Raw genomic sequence first — 21,277 nt, forward strand, 5'->3', positions numbered from 1 at the left:
GTCAGAGTCAGGCAAGAAACTGTGAGCAGTCCTCCATCTTGGGAGCATTCCACACAGGGCAGAAGCCCACAGACAAAGCGGCGCTTTGGTTCTAGCCACAGCAGTTCCTGATATATGTACATGTGTGGGAGTGTGAGATACTTGCTCTAAGCATTTCTTTGCCTAATTCGTTTTTAACAGTATGTTTTGACTGTTCAGGGGAGGAAAACCCACCCAAAGAGGCTATGTAACAAGTGGAGGCCAAACTGGATAAAGTAAAAGAGAGAGAGAAAAACCCTCTTCTTTTTTAATTAAATTCTATTTCTTCCCACTAAATGGAATGTCAATGACAAATCTCACGCACCCTGCAAAAATGGTTTTTTAAAGCTGCTCGTTTGCATGACAAAAGCTGTCTCAGAATCTCCCTCCCCTCCCTTTCTTTCTTTCAGAAGGTGTTATGGAAGGAGAAGAAGATACCTTTTGTTTCTTGGTTAACTATAAAAGCCTGAGAGCTCAAGCAAAATCCGCCGCTATCTTTGCTTACCATCCTGGTTGCTAAGGGTATCTCTTGCGCTATCCAGGGGGGTTGATTCGGATTCTGGCTCAACGTCTCCTTTGGGGACCAGCAGTTCAGGCAGGCCTAATAGAGATTTGCGATGGGGCGAGACGGCAGCTTGAGGCTCCTGGCTTTCTGGGTTGGGTGCCATCAAAGGGTAGCTAATATACTGAAATCCGCTGTGGAAGGAAGGAAAACAGGATTGGCGCTGCATTTCCCACTGGTAGGTTTTAAAACCTCCAAGTGAATAGCCGAGATCCCAAACCATGCTGTTGGGTATACCGAGAGGTGCTTTTCTGAGCCAGACCCCTGGCCAGGCTAGACGAATGATGTGCCCAGCAGCTAAAAGGGAACACGGTGCCCCATGGCTACCCACAAAGCACATGTGTTATCACTAAGCTGCAGCCCCTCTTCAAGCTCCTTTTCAACCCTTGCTGGTGATATCAGGAACAGAATCTGGCACTTCTCGCATGTGAAGATGATATTGGATTTATATCCTGCCCTCCACTCCGAATCTCAGAGCGGCTCACAATCTCCTTTATCTTCTTCCCCCACAAAAGACATCCTGTGAGGTGGGGGGGGGGGGCTGAGAAAGCTCTTTCAAGGACAACCTCTGCCAGAGCTATGGCTGACCCAAGGCCATTCCAGCAGCTGCAAGTGGAGGAGTGGGGAATCAAACCTGGTTCTCCCAGTTAAGAGTCTGTGCACTTCACCACTACACCAAACTGGCTCTCTAGTGCTCTGCCAATGAGCCAGCAGTTGTCCCCTAAATGAATAAGCGAAGTTTCCTTGGCATGTGAGACCATTTCTCCAGCTGGCAATGGTTCTCCAAAGTCTCAGGAAGTGGTTCTTCCCGGCCCTTGTTCCTGAGATTCTTTGGAGAAGCCAGGTGGTCGATAGGGTTGCCAGCCCCCAGGTGGGGCCTGGAGATCTCCCACTTTTACAATTGATCCCCAGCTGGCGGAGATCAGGTCCCCTGGAGAAAACATCAGACAAACTTGCACCGAAGAATAAATACATACAACATATAATAGCAAATACACAGTGTGTGCACGCTAACAACAGTGTAATAGCTGCCTCCCTGGATTTTAGTGACTGTCTCCTTAAATGCATCTTCAGTTAATTCCGCGTAGCTTTCTCTTCAAAAAATCGCCCCAGCGAAATTATTAAAAGTCTAGAAGATAGCATGAGAGAAGATGCACCAAGAAATCCACTGTAAGTTCGCCACAAAAGAGAGATAAATGGAACAGGGACTGCTCTTCCAGTTTCGACTCTTTTTATCATCCTGGACTCTGTATTTACATAACATTCTGTGGAGCCATTTTCCCCTGGAGAAAATGGCTGCTTTGAAGGGTGGACTCTACGGCATCGTACCCTGCTGAGGCCCCTCCCCTCCCCAAACCCCGCCCTCTACAGGATCCACCCACCTCCCAAAGCCTCCAGGCATTTTCCAACACTGACCTAGCAACCGTAGTGGTTGAACTGGCATGTGAAGCATTCAGGATGAGCAGGTCAATCACGGGTCATGAGCCAAAGTGGCTGAATGGAACTCCCCGGGTGCACTTCTGACCACCAGTTCCAGGGCAGGAGAGGAGGCGCATTAGAGGAAGAGTCTTCAGGCCCTGCTTGTGGGCTTCATGGAGGCACCTGCTTGGCTGAGAAACAGGATACCAGCGCAGTACTGAATCTGGCCAGAGGTTACGGTTGCTGGCTCTGGGTTGGGGAATACCTGGAGATTTTGGAGGAGGAGCCTGGGGAGAGCGGGGTTTGGGGATGGGAGGGGCTTCAGTGCCAGAGAGTCCGCCTTCCAAAGTGGCCATTTTCTCCAGGGGAACTGACCTGTCACCTGGAGATCAGTTGTTATAAAGGGAGATCTGCAGCTACCCCGCTGGAGGTTGGCCACCCTACCTGAGGTATATGCAGAGCCTTCTTATACTCTTGTAGCACCACCCTGCTTAAAATATGTGAAAATTCACAACATTACGCGCTCTACAAAATGCAACCTCTCTGGTTCACTCTTTCTCTCTGGAATATGTCTACCAGATTTTGCATCCCAGGCAAGAGGCTATAACGGTATACATGGGGGCTGTTGGAATGAACCATGTTTTGTTGCTTTTTTCGGGGGGGGGGAGTGTCTTGGTGACCTGCTGTACGAGGCAACAGTTTGACAAGCCTTGCTGAATTCTCCCCTGTGGCTGCATATGAAAACAAATCTTTTCTTTCATTTGAATGGCATAAATGACTTACTGAAAAGCACTTCCGCATGAAGGTGCTTTCTGCTGAATTGGCCTATCAAGGTCATTTTTGTCTACTCTGACTGGCTGCAGCTCTCTGGCAGAGAGAGGTCTTCTCTATCACCTACTGATCCCTTTAAATGGAGATGCCAAGGCTTGAATCCGGGACTTTCTGTGTGCCAAGCAGATGCTCTGCCACTGAGCCATGGCCCTGTTCCAAGTTGATGGCCTGCTGTTATTCTTTGAGGAGTCTGGGAAACCGTGTGTGTGTGTGGGGGGGGGGGGATAGGAGAGCCAGTTTGGTGTAGTGGTTAAGTGTGTGGACTCTTATCTGGGAGAACCGGGTTTGATTCCCCACTCCTCCACTTGCACCTGCTGGAATGGCCTAGAGTTAGCCATAGCTCTCGCAAGAGTAGTCTTTGAAAGAGCAGCCTCTGTGAGAGCTCTCTCAACCCCACCCACCTCCCAGAGTGTCTTTTGTGGGGGAAGAAGATAAAAGAGATTGTAAGTCTGAGACTCTGAAAAGGACAGGGTATAAATCTATGGTCTTCTTCTTCTCAGAGGTGGAACAACGTAAAGGTCTTCACAGGTTAGCAAACCATCTTAATAGACTGATGTTAACGAGATTTACAGAATCAGGATAGCAACGGTAACACTATCACTAGAATAAATGTCAGAGGTTTGAGAGCTGCAATACATGAACGCCAGATGTTTGAGAGCTGCAAAGAAAGGAAGGAAGGAAGGAAGGAAGGAAGGAAGGAAGGAAGGAAGGAAGGAAGGAAGGAAGGAAGGAAGGAAGGAAGGGAGGGAGGGAGGGAGGAAGGAAGGAAGGAAGGAAGGAAGGAAGGAAGGGAGGGGGGAGGGGGGGAGAGAGAGAGAGGTGGAAAGAAAGCAACTGTAACTTTATATGCATTCTCCAAGCCACCAGCTGACTTGTATTGGATAAGTGATTTAAAAAGAGGAATGCCTTCTCCAAGTCAGCCAACGGGGTGGTGGAGGTTCTGAGAGCCACACAATACGTGTGAAAGAGCCACATGTAATTCCCAAGCCGCAGTTTGGCCATCCCTGGCCTAGCTCCCTGCTTGTCTGTTAAATAAGCCAGGACAGGTGTAGTGGCTCAAGAGCTAGGGAGCCCTGGGTTCAAATCCCCACGCATCTGCGAAGCTTCTCGGGTAACTCTATCTGATGATGGATGGCCACTCAGACTCCGCCCCAGACCATCTGACCAGGGCACTGGAAGCAGTGGCTGGTTGGTTACAACTGAGCTGGCTGAAGCTTAAGCCAACTAAGATGGAGGTCCTGTATATGAGTCGTGGGGGGCTAAGATCAGGCATCCGACTCCCCACCCTGGATGGCGCATCTCTTGTGCCAGCTCAGAAAGTGTGGAGTTTGGGTGTGATATTGGATGCCACCCTTTCTATGGAGGCCCAGGTCACAGCTGTTGCACGATCTGCCTTTCACCATCTTCGGCAGGTCAAACAACCAGCAGCCTATCTGGCTCCTCAGGACTTAGCTACAGTGATCCATGCAACAGTCACTTCCAGGTTAGACTGCTGTAACTCGCTCTACGCAGGCTTGCCCTTGAGATTGATCCAGAAACTCCAGCTGGTGCGGAATGCAGCGGCATGACTGCTGACTGGATTGCCTTTACGGGCGAGCAGTCGGCTGATGCTGCGCAGTTTGCACTGGCTACCGACTGAGTACTGGATCTGCGTCAAGGTTTTAGTACTGACGTTCAAAGCCATGTGCGGCCTGGGAGTGGCATACCTGTGGGACCATCTCTCCCCATATGAGTCCAGAAGGCCATTACGATCGGCCATTCACCATCTTCTCACCAACTTTGGCCCAAAGGACATCCGGCTTGCCTCGACCAGGGCCAGGCCCTGGCCTCGACCTGGTGGAATCAGCTCCCTATGGAGATTCAGGCCCTTCCAGATTTGTTGCCACTCCGGGGGGCCTGCAAAACGGAGCTGTTCCGCCAGGTCTATGGCTGAGGCCTCCGTGACTGGGGCCGATACTGCTGATATCTATGGGCAATCTAAGTGGCCTACGATAGTTATGCCTTCTGCGCTTACACCATCCAGGCCGTCCTAAATTAGTTCTGATCTGTTGTTTTAATTGTTTAATTGTACTGATGTTTCATTGTTGGCTTAAATGGTTTTATTATGTTGGAATCCGCCCTGAGTCCTCACAGGAAAGGGCGGAATATAAATTTACGGAAATAAATAAATAAAATAAATAGGGGTCCCCAACCTTTCTTGAGCCTGGCGGGAGCAGCCACAAAATGGCTGGATTGGGGGGGCGGGGGCGGTAGTATGGGGAGTGAGCCGACCAGAGAATGACTGCCACAGTTGACATTCAGTCACACAGTGGAGATCCTTGTGTGGTAATGGCAGCTGAAGCCAAAGCAACATTTTTTTAAGAAACAAACAAAGGACTACCAATCAAATAGCCAATAGCCAATCAGAAGCCTTGTTGGGCAAAAGTCCCTCCTGGCCCTGCCCAGTTTCTAAAAACTGTTTGCGGGAGCCGGGAAGGTTGTCACCGGGCAGCACGTTCCACAGTGACTTTGGCACAACCACTCTTCCTCAGCCAAAACTGACTGAGGGGGTTGTGGTGAGGGATAAAATGGAAGGCAATGAGCCAGCCTGAGCCCCTTAGAGGAAAGGTGGTATAGAAATGTCATCAATACCCAGGGCTATTGTTTTGGGGAGAAATCAGCCAAAGGCTATGTTTGCTACCCAGAATTCCTTGGAGGAGGGAGCGAGAGGAAATCTGAGATTCTCTAAAATGGCTTTGCCTCTGCATAGAGTTCCCCACTCTGGGCTCTTGACCTTAACTCGCTAAGACAAAAGATGTTGAGGTTGGCAGAAGGTGCCCGAGAAGAAAGCCAGCATGTATCCAGGGAGCACTTGGGAGCCGTTCAGTACATTCCTTCTCCTTATGGGAGAAGTCTGCGTGTTACTTACAAGGGGCTTTGTATCGGCTTCTTCCCTATTAGTTCCATTATCGTGTACAGGCTGTTTTTGGAACTTGCTAAAAGCTCCCCGTCTCTGACCCCGGCGCTGATCTCCAGCAGACGACCGCTCTCGCCTATCAAAGAGCCCAACGGGCAGAAGAAACGGTTCGTTAATCGTGCAGCACAGCAAAACATCCCCGAGATGAGACGTGTATCCCCCCCCCTTTGCCCAGGAACGAAGAGTCCAGATCATCCGAACGGTCAGCGTCAGCACCCAAAACAATGTAAAGGCCAGCTCTCTGCATGCGACAGAATGAGATTAGTACAGTCCAGAGATGACAGAAAGGACTGTGCCAATTCAGGGTCTTCCCTGAGTCAAAAAACAAACAAACATAATGTCCTATGAGTAGAAAGCTTGCATTCTAAGGGCTCTTTTGGAAGCCTTCTCCCCAATGGGCTAATGTTCTATTTGTGACAAGTGTTTTCTTTTGTTTTTCAATGCGACAGGGTATTCCAAATTGGTATTCTGCTACCTACCCTGACCTGGATGGCCCAGGCTAGCCCATTCTCATCAGATCTTGGAAGCGAAGCAGAGTTGACCCTGGTTAGTACTTGGATGGGAAACTGCCAAGGAAATCCGGGCTCGGTGTGTAAAGGCAGGCTGTGGCAAATAATCTCTGTCCATCTCTCGCTTTGAAAACTCTACAGCAGGAGTGTCAAATATGCAACCCAGGGGTCGAAGAGGGCTCCTATTAGGCCCCCAAGCAACCAGATGTCATCTGTTTCCTTCTCCCTCTCTCTTGCTTCCTTCTGCATAACAGCATACTTTGCCAGGCTTGCTCAATCGCACAGGAGCTACAAAGTCTCTGTTTTCTCCATTGGCTGGGGCTCCTCCCTTGGGAAGGGGAGAGGGAGAGCTTGCTTTGCCCGGCTCTCTCAATCACACAGCAGAACTACTGAGCCAAGTCTCCCTTCCTCCCTTTCCTGGTCCCCTGGGGAGGGAAGGAAGAAAAGAGCCAGAGTTTCCTTTGCCCCATTCTCTAGATCCCACAGGAGAGATACAAAGAAAGCACCTTTAAGACCAACAAGTGCTAATGTTTTAAGCACATTTTAAGGGTTTTTTGGGTTTTTTTAAAAAAATATTAAATTGTGTTTGTCTGCATCCTTTATAAAGTTTATATCTCTGCCACCTAATCTTAAATAGGTACACACATGGCCCGGCCTAACAAGTTCTCATTTATGTCAGATTCGGCCCTCATGAGTTTGACACCCCTGCCCTACGGGGTCACCATAAATCGGCTGTGACCTAATGGCACTTTCCACTCTCAGTCTGCTGCGTGCCAAATCCCTCCCTTTGAAGGTTTTGGGAGGGTCTGGAAGTCAAGTCAAAGAGATCTAGCGGGAATGGGACAAAGAGCATCGCTGCCCACCCCACCCAGCAGCAGCTCCAGCAGCATCTCCCTGGCGATGAATCACATCAAAGCCTCGTGGTTCAGAGTCAATGTGTGGGTGGGTGGGGGGGGGTTGTCCTTGGATGTTTTCATTCCTATTAGGAGGCCAAGACAAAAAGGTAAGTTCACCTTTTGAAGGATACTTTGTGAATGAGTGTTTGCCTTGGAGCTGCGGCTTTGGGGGGGTAGGAGGAAGGGAAGTCAGTGCAAACACCCATCAAAACAACAGAGCCACCATCATTTCTGGAAAACGCACTCAGCCGCTTTCATTTAATTACAACGTGCCACAGGTAGCCTTGGCTTCTATAGCAGTAATTTGAAGCAGAAGGTTGTGAAGCCGAAATAACTCCGTTGTAAACAGAAAACACTTCTTGTTCTCTTTTGCGCTCTCTCTCTTCCCCTGTCCTTTTATTGAATAGTTAAAAAAAATCAGTATGTCAGAACTAAGGGGGGGGGGTGGGATGTGCAAAGAGCAGAGATGGCAAGCAGCAGTACTCAGAACTCTGAGGGACGGAGGCAGCCCGATTACTTGGAACTCCAAAAGCCAATGCAAACCACGGCTGGGGAAGCCAAAGGACAGAAGAAACTGAAATCCTAAAATGATTTCTAATGAAGGGAGATGCCTTTGTACGAAGAGGGAGTGGCTTTGTGGTGTCTGTAAAACGCCGTCAAGTAGCAGCTGACATGCGGGGACTCCATCGAGTTTTCAAGGCAAGAGAACAAACGGAGATGGTTTCCTATTGCCTGCCTCCAAGAAGTTGACTGCGGAAGTCTTTGGCAGTCTCCCGTCCAAGCGCTAACCAGGGAATTCCCTGCTTAGCTTTCGAGATCTGACAAGATAAGGATAGCCTGGGCCAGCCGTGGCCAAACTTGCTGAATGGAAGAGCCACGTAGAATAAACTTCAGATGCTGGAGAGCCATAAGACAGGAAGGGAAGAAGGCAAATAGAGGTGGGGAGAGGTGGAAAGAAAGCAACTTTAAATGCATTCTCCAAGCTGCCGGCTGGCTTGGGGAAGTGATTTTAAAGAGACAAATGCCTTCTCTAAGGTGGCTGACAGGGCAGTGGAGGCCCCGAGAACAGCACAATAGGTGTGAAAGAGCCACATGTGGCTCCTGAGCCACAGTTTGCCTGCCCCTGGCCTGGGCCATCCACGTCAAGATGTCAAACAGAGGTGGTTGGCCATTGCCTGCCTCTGCATAACAGCCCTGGACTTCCTTGGCAGTCTCCCATCCAGGCCAGCCCTGCTTGACTTCTGAGAACTGGAAAGACTGGGCTATCCGGGTCAAGATGTGGCCATGTTACCTTCCCAGGGCAAAAAAAGAAGCAGCATTTCCTGCCCCGCTGTGCGTGACTAACTCATGAAATTCACCTCCACTGGATGTAGAGATGGCCACTAGCTTAGATGGAGGGCTTGAGAAGACAAGTTCAGGGAGGAGGTGAGGCCTGTCCATGCCTGTTTGTCATGATGGCGAAATGAAACTTCGGCGTGGTGCTGTGGCTATTGCCCTTATTGCCTGATCGTGGGCTTCTCGGAGGCATCTGACGGGCAATTGTAGGTCAGGATACTGCGCGAGACTGACTCGCGGTTCGATCCAGCGGGCGTTTTGAGTCTCTAAGCAAGTAAGAAACCGAGACTCATCAAAACGGTTGGGAGTACCCCTGCCTTTGACCTGTCTAGATCCTGGTAGGTTTGTGAACAGACATGATATCTGCACACTGCTCCAAAGGTACCGGGGGGGGGGGGAATCTCCATTTGCTGGCCAATGAAATTCCACCCACCAATAATTAATTGAGAATTCAGTCTCTGAGCAGAAGCAAAAGAAGTTTTGGACTTCAGAGACTAAGGAACACAATCCTTAGGGCCCTCAGGATCTTTTATCAACTGGAAACTGCCAAGTCACGCTAGTAGATCCCCAGGACTGTTACATGGGAGGACATTCCCATTACGCAGGGCTTTTTTTGTAGCAGGAACTCCTTTGCACCCCTGATGTAGCCAATCCTCCAAGAGCTTACGGGGCTCTTAGTACAAGGCCTACTGTACGCTCCAGGAGGACTGGCTGCATCATGGTGTGTGTGGCCTAATATGCAAAGGAGTTCCTGCTACAAAAAAAAAAAAAGCCCTACCGTTTCGCATTCTGGAAGGAGCATGAACGGCCACCAATTCCAACAAGGCAGATGGTACTCTTAAAGAATAGATATCATCCTCAGGGGTGGCACAAAGATCCCTGGTGTATGCGGGGAAATGGGTCTGCATGACCACTGGTTAGAAGGGTGTCTCCCAGGTTTGGGAGTTTCTGCAATCCTTATATCTGCCTACCTGTCTTCTGCTTCAAAATGGTGTTAAAAAGAGCCCCAAGTCAGCCACCACTTCTGATAAAGTTCATCTGCACAGCCGTCAGTTCTGGTCTGTGAGTTGGGGGTGTTGGTTGTTATTTTTAAGGGGGAAAAAATTTGGTTCCCCTCCGCCTCCCCACTTCTTCTGTCTGCAGTTAGCCTGTCCAGGATTTGCCCGCATTTGGCTAAAATAAAATAAGATGGCTTTGCGTAGCCGGCTTCGTAAGGATACTGCAGCTGCTCCTCTTTTTTTGCCTTCAATTCGCAGCAGACTTACGGTGACCCCGTGGGGTTTTTAAGGCAAGAAGCCGTTCGGACCCGGTTTGCTGCTGCCTGTCTCTGCCTAGTGACCCTGGTCTTCCTTGGAGATCTCCCAACCAAATGCTAGGCAAGCCTGACCTGGCTTAGCTTCCGAGATCTGAGGAGACTGGGCCAGCCTGGGCCATCCGAGTCGGGGCCGAAACCGCTTACGATAATATTAATACCGACAGGCAGGAATGGCACCAATTCTCCTTTGATGTGGGAGTGAGTTTGCTAGCAGCTGTTCCAAATTGCCACCGAGCGGCGACGTGCCCCAAGTGCCACCAAGTGGCAGATGTTCTAAACAGCCGCTGAGCCTTCCTTTTCGGAGTTAAATACCTGATTTATAAACACAGGAAACGAGACTCCTCTACTTGGCCTAAAATAGAGGGGGCAGCCTGCAAACGCACCCCTCCCCTCCCCAGCCGTGACCTAGAAATATCTATCAGCCTTCCGGGGAGGGGTGGAGAACCTCTGGACAGCCTGGGTGGGCTGAATGAACTCAGAGTCTAGGAACTGTCCGGGAAATGGCAGCTGCACAGGGATGCTCTATATAGATCTGGGAGTTCCCAGTTCTGGTCTTAGTGGTTCCCTATAAACCAAACCAATCCCAAGGAAACATGTTTCAGCCAATGGACTAAGGACTCCACCAAGGAATTCTCAGCACCCTCCTGAAGCGGCAACCTTCCGGTTTCTATGGGGGAAGAGATCGTAGCGAACGAAGCGGTTTGACGCTGGGCTAAATTTGCGGTGTAGTTATGTCCTTCGACTCGCTTCGGCAGATCCATAAAGTTTTCTGGCTTACGTGGTTGTGCCTTTTGTGTGCCACGGGGGACCCTCTCAAGAGGTTTGCAGCCGATGGAAGAATAGCTAACGGGCCAACTTTTAAATCCAGTAAAAGCCTGAGAGTGGAACGTGACGCATTTAATATCTATATTGTGCCCCTGACCTGGTTAGCCCAGGCAAGCCCACTCTTTCTGATCTTGGCTGCTAAGCGGCATTGTTCCTAGTTAGTTCTTGGATGGGAGACCACCGAGGAAGACCAGGGTTCCTATGGAGAGGCAGGCGATGGCACACCACCTCTGAACATCTCTTCCCTTGACCGGGCTGGCCTGAGCTAGCCTGATCTGTCTGATCTTGGAAGCTAAGCAGAGTCGGTCCTGGTTAGTTCTTGCATGGGAGACCATCAAGGAAGTCCAGGGTTGCTATGGAGAGGCAGACGACGGCACACCACCTGTAAACATTCCTTCCCTTGACCTGGCTGTCCTGAGCTAGCCTGATCTGTCTGATCTTGGAAGCTAAGCGGAGTCAGCCCTGGTTACTACTTGGATGGGAAGACCACCAATGAAGTACACGGTTGCTACGCAGAGGCTGGCAACGGCAAACCACCTCAGCTAATTTATTGCCTTGAAAACCCTATGGGGTTGCTGTAAGGCAGCTGCCACTTGTCCACCACCAATATACGTTGCTGCCGTGCAGGAAAAAAAGGAAAAGGCGTATGCTTGGCCCTTGTTTGCGGGGCAGGAGCTGTTTTCCTGTCACCTTTGGGAGGGATCTTTCATGCCGCTTTGTAGAGCTCCTCCAAAATTCTTACATTCAATAACGTCTCCTTCTTCATTCTGCAGCTGGACGTGAAAGGTGTGAGCGGATCCTGGAACCGTGTCGATGACTTCTGGTCCCAATATCACCATCTTCTTGGGTTGTGCTGAAAACAGTCAACGTGCCTCAGTTTACCTCACAAATGGACCAAATTCCCCCCCCCCCAAAGCTAGGAACCTCTCTTTCAGAAGAAACAACAGGGGTGGATTTATGTGAAGAAAAAAATACCCTGAACTGAACACAGTTGAAAGCCCCAGTCAAAAGCTGGCTCCAAATTTGTGCAGGTTCCTGAATAAGGTATCTACTGTGGGTCTCTCCACCAACCAGTGGATTCCACTCCCTTCTCACTACTTATTGACTTTACTGTAACGATATAGCTCTATCGGCCTAAAGATGAGCTGAATCACAATAAAATCCCCCGAGGGGGAAAAAAAACCACACCATCATTTTTTAAATCTATCATTACCCTAGAAACAAATTTCGCAGCTGATATGGTCACATTAGGATCTGACCCAGCCAGCAGGAATTTCAATTTGTCGCCTACGGACAAATCAGTCGCTCCTTGCAAACAAGGAGAAAGCAATTTCTTCCTTATAAGTGTGAATAGGTTACACTCTAAAGGACAGTGCTCCAATGTGTCTGTCTGCCCTGATGTGTACAACCATGTCTTTAGCAGGCTAAATGTCCCTTCCTGCTAAATTTCACATCACTACCACAATTGGAGAGGAAATGATCATGGCGATTTAAGATCTGTCCTGTTCTTACGGATGACATTATGTGGCACATGCATGCCTTTCCTGCCTCCCCCTCACCTCTCCATGGCTAAAAGCAGTTGGAGGGTGTGTATTTTGGATTGCGGGAAACAATGTGAGAGGAGGGAAATGAAGAGGAAGAGGAGGAGACTGGATTTATATCCTGTCCTTCACTTGGAGTCTCAGAGTGGTGTACAATCTCCTTCCTTTCCTCTCCCCCAAATATCCTGTGAGACAGGTGGGACTGAGAGAGCTCTGAGAGAATTGCTCTTGAGAGAACAGCTCTGCAAGAACTGTTGCTGACCCAAGGTCACGCAGCTGCCTGCATGCGGAAGAGTGGGGAATCAAACCCAATTCTCCCAGGTTAAAATCTGCACACTTCACCACTACACCAAACTGAAGACATATGGTGTGATCCTAAGCACCATTAGGTTCAGCAGACACAGAAGGGTTGCAACTCTGATTAGGATTTCACTATTAAGTCCCACCTTATCTCCCAGGGCTGAAGCCCGGGTTCAGATTAGGCATGCTCAGGGGCTGCTAAAAAAGTTCTAACCATCCTAAGATAACACATAGTTTGGCCCCAAGACATACCCCCCCTCCCCCGGTTCCTGAACCTTACATCCATATCACGTGGGGTGGCCAAACTCCAGATGGGGCCTGGAGATCTCCTAGGATTACAACTAATATCCAGTTTCAGAGGCTAGCTGTATTAGGCCCTCAGGGGAACAGCTAGACTGAGTCCCGTAACACCAGGGCTTTTTTTTTTTGGTAGCATAATAGGCCACACACTCTTGAAGTAACCAATCCTCCAAGAGCTTACAGGGCTCTTACTACAGGGCCTACTGTAAGCTCCAGGAGGATTGGCTACATCAGGGATGTGTGGTCTAATATGCAAAGGAGTTTCTGCTACAAAAAAAGCCCTGCATAACACCTTTGAGACAAACCAGATTTTTTTGGGGGGGGGGGAATAAGCTTTCGGGGGTCAAAGCTCCCTTCATCAGTAAAGGGAACGTTGACTTTTGAAAGCTTACACCCCCAAAAAATCTTGTTCTCTAAAGTGCTACTAAATTGACCTCCGTTTGACAGAGATCAATTCTCCTGGAGAAAACGGCTGCTCTGGAAGTGGCCTTTATGGCATTACATCCTGCTGAAGTCCCTCCCCTCCCCAAACCGTGCCCTCCCCTAATCTCCAGGAATTCCCCCACCTGGAGTTGGCAACATTAACATTACACCAGAGATAAAACAAACCATAGCAAAACCCCCAACATTTAGAGAAACACAGAATGGTGCGTTCTCTCTCTCAAAAAAAATTCTGCGATGGCGTGTATGCGTGCTTTGACCGGACATGCTTGCGAGCCGCTATGTTTGCACCTGCTACATTGTTGGGGTCTTTTTTGCTTCCGATGGGCCTCTCACCGGCTCGTCTAGTACAGCTGGCAAACCAGTGGAAGCTTTCCCATGCCAAATACACAGGTTGGGGGGGAAATCCCAACAGTGTTTGTGTGCGTCTGCGTGGGTGGTAGTACGGCCCCTTGTTTTGTTGCATTAGCAGATCTCCACCCGTGTACCTTCCAGCCCCAGACAGCCCTCTGGAGCTTATGCTTTTATGAGTGACGTGTCCCAGGCACAAAGGATGCCAACACCATGGTCCGAGAGCGTTAATCAATAGAATGAAAGGCAGGGGCATTGTGCCGAAGCCTCGTTACTAACCCGGTGGCATAATCAAAGTACGTACCCACAGGGTAGCCATTCAGCCAGTGTCCGTCATAGATGACATTGGAACAATGGATTATGGAGCCCTGTCCGTTGAATGTGTCGTTTCTCCACTGTCCCTACAAACAGAAGAAGAAGCGGGGTTGGAGGAGAGGAAGGGAGGGGGAAAGAAAGAAGATATGCGCCGGTTTCAAATTTAGACGGCGACACGGGAGGCTATAGAAGGAAGGGTTTCATCTGGCCCCTCATAATAGCAGAGCGGGTGGCCCTCGGGGGGGGCTCTTTAGAAACTCTCTTCCAAAATTGGTGTGAAAAAAATGTTGGAACGGGAGAGGAGAAATGGCCTGCGTTGGTGGCAGGAAAACAACAGCCTGGGATTATGTAGTCGCTGGGGTATGACCTCTAAATAGAGGAGCGGGGAGAACCAAAGGGGGGAGGGAGAGCCCTCTGGTTTGCTACTGCAGGCTACCCATCAAGAAACCACATGGCGTTACGGCAAGGACGATGGGGTGCCCTTAAAAGGAGAAAGTGACCACGTTCTGTCCCCATCTAATTGTGCAAAGCTCGATGAGAATGGGGAATGGGGGAAAGGGCAGTCCCTCCATCGCGAGTGACCCTGAGAAAGGCAGGATTTTGCCTGATGCTCCTGAACGGAGGTGGAATTCTAGCAGGAGCTCCTTTGCATATTAGGCCACACATCCCTGATGTAGTCAATCCTCCGAGAGCTTACAAAAAAACGCTAAATAAAGTTTAAAATTTGGGGGGGGGGAGAGCTTACAAAAAAAGAGCCTGATAAGCTCTTGGAGGGTCAGCTACATCAGGGGGTGTGGCCTAATATGCAAAGCAGCTCCTGCTAGAATTCCACCCCCGCTCCTGAACATCCACAGGCACCTTATGCCAAGTCACCACACCTGGCTGTTGAGCCCAGCGTTGTCTGTTCTGATTGGCGGTGGCAACTCTCCAAGTTCTCAGCAGAGAAAGGGTTGTTCCCCAACTCCAACAGCTGCTGTTTGGGATCCTTTCACCTGGGAATTTCTGCAGGCAAAGCTTGGGCTCTACCTGTGAGCCACAGTCCCTTCCCTTAGGAACTCTGACATCTGCCTCATGTAAGACCAGTGGTCCATCTAGCTCAGGGATGGCCAAACTTGCTTTATGTAAGAGCCACGTAGAATGACCATCAGATGTTTGAGAGCCAGGAAGGAAGGAAGGAAGGAAGGAAGGAAGGAAGGAAGGAAGGAAGGAAGGAAGGAAGGAAGGAAGGAAGGAAGGAAAATAGATGGGAAGGAGAGAGGTGGAAAGAAAGCAACTGTAACTTTAAATGCATTCTCCAAGCTGCTAGCTGACTTGGCTTGGAGAAGTGATTTAAAGAGAGAAATGTCTTCTCCAAGCCAGTCAGTGGAGGCTTCGAGAGCCACACAACATGTGTGAAAGAGCCACCCCTGATTTCGCTGTTGTTTTCTTTGAGCGGTGGCCAGGGCTTTTTTTTGCAACAGGACCTCATTTGCATATTAGGCCACACACCCCTGATGTAGCCAATCCTCCTGAAGCTTACAGTAGGCCCTGTACTAAGAGCCCTGTAAGCTCTTGAAGGACTGACGACATCAGGGGTGTGTGGCATAATATGCAAAGGAGTTCCTGCCAATTGGAGATCTTTCCTGACCCTGGGGTGGCTCCTTTTTTCCACTCAGCAAAAAGTCTGGCTGTCCTCCAGTCTGAGTCACCTTTTTCCAACTTCAGCAGCTGTTCCTCCAACAGAAGAGCAGGAGGTTGGAGGTAGGCTTCCAACTTTGCTAAGCGCAGTCGGTGGATCCACCTTGCTGTTCTGGCTTCTTTAACTCTGAGACGCCGCAAGTCAAACCTAGGACCGTCTGCATGCGAAACAAGTGCTCTCTCTAAGAGCTGGAGCCCCTTGCCGAAAACTTTATCGGATCATTTTTGCAAATGAAACTACGACTGCGTCTTTGCATGCGCCCACAAAGCACTGGTTCCCGGAATCCAGTGACGTGCGCTGGGACAGGCGGACCTTTTAAGCTTTTTGAGCAAAAGGTATTTCCATCCCTGAAAAGGAAGTTTCGAGTCCAGTAGCACCTTAAAGAACAAAGAGATTCCCAGGGTATAAGCTTTCGAGAGTCAAAGTTTGGGAACTTCCAGTCTTGAAAGCTAACATACTGGAAATCTTGTCGGCCTTTGAAGGTGCTACTGGACTCAAGGAAGAGGAAGGCTCAACATGAGATGGATTTATTCAATCAAGGAAGCCACCAGGGCCCTCTGTTTGCAAGACCTGAGCAAGGCAGTTAACAAGAGAACGTTTTAGAGGGCATGAATTCATAGGGTCGCTGTAAGTTGGAAACAATTTGACAGCACTTCGCACGCACGCACACACACAGAAGACTTGAATCTTGCTCTTCAGCTGCGGACCAACACACCTACTCACTTGAAACCATCCTTGAAATGATGGCTTTGGAGGGGGGGCGGGGACAGTTCCCTAAAGCGCGTGGGCACTAAACTGTAAAGCACGTTAATGGCTCAATGGGCATGTGTGCTCTGCCATGGAGCCAGGTGCCCTGCCCACTGATCTAGAGCCCCCTTTAGACCATGTTGGATCATTAGTCCATCCACCTTGCCATCGTCCGCTCTGGCTTACAGCAGCTCAATCCTCTGTGTGTGTGTGTGTGTGTGTGGGCATGGAGAGTAAATAAACAGGGTCTGATTCAAGGTCACTGCATCAAGGGATGACAGAGCCAGTGCAAGAATGCCAGGACAATCATGCCAGGATGCAAACAGGGAGATTGATTTCCAAAGTGTGAAGGGGGGGAGAAGAAGCAACAAGGATTCCATCTGTAGCAGCCATCAAAACAAGCGACTCAGACTTCTGGACCGAGAGCCAACGAAAGCTAGAAATCTGGGCGTGGGAGTTGACCCATCGCTGCCAACGGGTGTACGTCATGGAGGGTGGGGGAAACCTCCAAAGGTGGTGTGCATTTCAGTCTAGCGATAAAATAACACCGCAAGATACATGGGCCCCTGGGAGCTAGAAAATCCTCTCCCTTCCAAGTCCCCCACCCTCAATCTTTAAAGCCTCAAGCCATCTTGCTTGTGCTCTACTGCAAATTAAATTTCTCCCCCCCCCCCATCCGACCGTCTGCTGGGCTCTTGGCGCTCGCCGGCTGACGAGGGATGGCTTGCGCGGAACAAAGTGCTACTATAACGCTAAATTTATCTGAGCCACCATCAAAATCCCAGATGGATCCGGAGACTTGAATCCTGCCACTCTTTCTTCTTTACACCCTTAGCAACTAGTCTCCAAAATAGAGGGGGGAGGGAGAGAGAGAGAGAGAGAGAGAGAGAGAGAGAGAGAGAGAGAGAGAGAGAGAGAGAGAGAGGGTGACAGCAATTATACTGGCAGCTCCAAAACAGGCATCGGAATTGTGTTGCTGCAGCAACTGGGCTCGTTCTGTTCTTTCCATCGCTCTTCTCGAGCGTTCCACGGAAACAATTTAGCCTCGAACGTATCCGCAGCAAAGAGGCACGCGTTCTGCGCCTCTGCTTTTGTTTTCGACCTCCTTGCAGGTGCTAGGAGCCCAGGAAGAGACGCCAACTTATCCCTCTTGCTAGTTTATTGGAATGACTTATGCTGACTCGTTCTGCCTTGGACCTAAGAAAGTTTCTCTGCAATTTGGGTTTCAGCGAGAGCAGCAGGGAGGCAGAGAGATTTCCTGCCTCTTGTGCCACAGCAGTGGGATCCTAGCATTACACCCTGTGGAGATCCTTCTCGCTTCTATGTAGTCATGGTGATATTATCATCCTGAGGCAACCATTCCTCGGCTGGTGGATGACTGGGGAATACTGCAACCGATTCTGCACTTGGCGCTTGCCTCTCTTCTGTGCGGGGCTCTTTAGGGCAGCTCTTTTCCCTGGATTCTGCACTGGCATCTCTGGGGCAGGGCTGCGTGTCCCCCGTTTGTTCCCTGCCCCACGCAAACTCGAGAGCCGAGAACGAGACCGGGACAAAAAGTAATGCGGAATCGGTTCTCTGCCACGGTCTCCCCTTTCTAGTCCCCTTTCTATGGCTCTGCTCCTTCTGGGGGGTGATCCTATGCCTTCTCGAAATGCTCACAAGGCAAACAGGTGAGGGCAGGCCTGCAGCTACACTGGGGCCCAGGGGGGTCCAGGCCCCACCAACCAGACCCCTCTGTGACATGTCCGGCCCCGCCTTCCTTGGCCTTCCCCCACTGCCACCAGCCCCTCCTCCCCTGCTGCCAGTCCAAAGGCTGCATGGATGCGGCCGCATGGATGCACATCATCTCCAGGCCCCCCAGTGCCACCCCCCACCACGCTATCGAGCTGCCACCCATGCCCTGCGCCTGCGTGCATGCTGAAGCCTCGGCTTGGCCACTCTCCTCACCCGCACAGTCTCCATCTGGCACTAGGCACGTGCGCGGGGGCCAAGAAGGGATGGGGAAGAGACTGCCGGCCCTGTCTCAGAAGGTTCGGTGCGCTGACCCACGCTCCCTGGCCCCAAGTTTTGGTGCATTGGCTCAAGCTCCCTGGCCCCCCTCAAACAAAAAACATAGCTACAAAACAGAGCCACAAAACATGGATGTCAGATGTGAGCCGGGAGGGAGGGAGGAAGGAAAGCAAATAGATGGGGGAGGGAGAGGAGGAAAGAAAGCAACTTCAACATAGCTATCGGCCCCACCAATTTTGAAATCCTGGCTATGGCCCTGGGTGAGGATGAGGATGCCAATGGCCACAGGGAAAAGGTGGCAGGTCATGCTGGGGTTGGCCGGTCGGTAGCAGATATGGAGTTTAGGTTTGGCTTAAACTGAGCGATGTTGCCCTTGGGGCTGAGAGACGTGGACATCGTTGGAACTGCCAAGTGACACATGCCGCTGTGGGTCAATGCACTTCCCCATGTTTTGGCACAGCTATGTTAACTTAAAACAAATGGCCGCCAGGGAGCCCAGCTGGATGGAGCCCATTGCACTCTGGGGGAATTTCTAGCGCCCGCAGCTAGTGAGGGAACAGTTATCTGCAGCAGAAAGAGCACCAGTCGTGCAGTCAGACAAAAACACAGGGGAGGAGGGACAGCATAGAAACTCCCCACAGGCATGAGGGAATATAGCCGAAGTAGGGGGCATGACTGCTCTCCTGAAGTATTTGAAGGGCTGTCACTTAGAGGAGGGCAGGGAGCTGTTCCGGTGGGCATCAGGGGAGAGGACTTGCAATAATGGGTTTAAATCAGGGGTGGGGAACGTCCATCCCGAGGGCTGTTTACAGCCCTCGAGATCACTTGGTGTGGCCCTCGGGGGATGCTGGGCTGAGCCAAGCCACATGGCGGCCTCCCTGGGCCCCTGCTGGCCGGCGATGATTGTGGGGCCCAGCCAGTTACCAACAGTTCAATTTGCACTTGATTATCCCAGACGGTGTGGCCTAATATGCTCTTGAGTGTGTGACCTCATATGCTAATATTAGGGGATGTGGTCTAATATGCTAATGAGTTGCTGCTGGGCTTTTTCTACAAAAAAAAAAGCCCTGTGACTAGACATTTGCCTAGGGCCAAATTAGGCTCTCCCCACATGACTTCAAATAGAAAAACCATTATTTGCGTTAATTTTGCCAGTCTGAATTGTTCTCCCTCTGCGGAGCACTGTTTTTTAAGTTGATAATTTCGTATAGCCTGCGAATGATGTTATAAATATCCAAGTGGCCCTTGGCAGAAAAAAGGCTCCCCACTCCTGATTAAGAGCGGGAAGGTACCTGCTGGATATTAGGAAAAGCTTTGTTTACAGTAAGAGTTGTTCAAAGGTGGAATCAGCTCCCTAGGGAGGTGGGGAGCTCCCTCTCACTGGCAGTCTTCAAGCAGCGGCTGGACGAACACTTGTCAGGGATGCTCTAGGACAGGTGTGGCCAAACTTGCTTAACGCAAGAACCACGTAGAATAAACATCAGATATTTGAGAGCCACAAAACATGAACGTCAGATGTGAGCTGGGAGGAAGGAAGGAAAGCAAATAGATGGGGGAGGGGGGAGGAAAGAAAGCAACTTTAAATGCATTCTCCAAGCTGCCAGCCAACAGGGCACTGAGGGCTTCAAGAGCCGCACAATATGTGCGAAAGAGCCACATGTGGCTCCTGAGCCACAGTTTGGCCACGCATGCTCTAGGCTGATCTTGCATTCAGCAGGGGGATTGGACTAAATGGCCTGTCTGGCCCCTTCCAACTCTGTGAGTATGTATTAGGAAACGACAGGTGATTGGCTCTTTTGGATCGGGAGGATACCGGTCTGCAGAGGCAGAATACACGAAGCTGCCTTCTACGGAATCAGCCCCCTGGTCTGTCAAGATCTGTGTTATCGACTTTGGTTCTCAGCAGCTCTCCAGGTGGGGGTCCTTCACATTACCTACCCCCTGACCATGTTGGGCGGAGATGCTGGGGACTGAACCAGCTAGTGGGGCTCGCTCCTGAGACACCAGCTCCCACGGGTCCACAACCACGTTATGCTTGAGCCCAAAGCAATTTCATATCTACTGGGTGGGGGAGGGAGAAAACAGGGACCGCACCAGAATGTGTTGTCGCTGTTATCGTGCATCATCTGTACACATTTTTTTTTTAAAAAAAATGGCTGTCCGTATCCTGCCAGCTCTCTCACAGTTACTTGCTGTTTGCATCACTGGCTGCTCTCTCTCTCCCCCTCCCACCCTTTCCCTGGTACAACGTGGCCGCCTCCTATGTCTCCCCCTGGCATGCTTGCCTAGGCCAGCCTCTTCTCCCAGATGGCAAGAGAAGTGGGGGTAGAATGTTGCTAAAAGTTGCTTAGCAATACAACACACGGGAGAGCGGGTTTTTTTCTCCCCCTCGCAAATGCTGACATTCTCGAAAAAGCGTCATCCGTGCTAGTCGCATGAGGCGAAAGGGTGCCAAGCGCGTGAACAGCCGGAGCAACAGAGGGGTCCTTGGGGCGGGAAGAGGGAAAAGCCGCCCACCAGCCAGGCCGCCAGCGAAAGGAAGGTGGAACTGCCGCAACCGACGGGGAGCCGACTCTCTCGTGCTGTGGATTCCCAACTAAACCCAACCCGTGCCTTGGTTACCATCTGGCCTTCTCCAGCACCGGTTAAATACAGATCAAAGGGCATGTCTACGACACAGAGTGGTTTCACGGTCGCCCCTTGGCCACTGGAAATCCTGAGGACAGTAGACCATATCACCTCTCAGTCGTCTCCAATCTAAAGATACACAGCTCCTTCAGCCCTTCCTTATAGGACTTGGTCTCCAGACCCCTCACCATCCTCGTTGCCCTCCTCTGGACATGTTCCAGCTTTTCTATATCCTTCTTAAATTGTGGTGCCCCAAACTGAATACAGTACTCCAGGTGAGGTCTAACCAGAGAAGAGCAA

The 21,277-nt window shown here is 50.5% G+C and overlaps 1 protein-coding gene across 1 annotated transcript in view; it reads right to left on the minus strand.

The window, feature by feature from the left end:
* The window catches only part of MORN1 (MORN repeat containing 1), a 208,320-nt gene that overhangs the window by 160,677 nt on the left and 26,366 nt on the right, over positions 1-21,277 (minus strand). The window contains exons 7-10 of the mRNA XM_060259677.1: positions 13,904-14,000; positions 11,409-11,519; positions 5,739-5,862; positions 524-714 (exon numbers count right to left, since the gene is read on the minus strand). Of these exons, the coding sequence (XP_060115660.1) occupies positions 524-714; positions 5,739-5,862; positions 11,409-11,519; positions 13,904-14,000 (523 nt within the window). The remainder of the gene's footprint in view (positions 1-523; positions 715-5,738; positions 5,863-11,408; positions 11,520-13,903; positions 14,001-21,277) is intronic.

Source organism: Heteronotia binoei, chromosome 18 (genome assembly GCF_032191835.1).
Source record: "Heteronotia binoei isolate CCM8104 ecotype False Entrance Well chromosome 18, APGP_CSIRO_Hbin_v1, whole genome shotgun sequence".
Classification (NCBI taxonomy): Eukaryota; Metazoa; Chordata; class Lepidosauria; order Squamata; family Gekkonidae; genus Heteronotia; species Heteronotia binoei.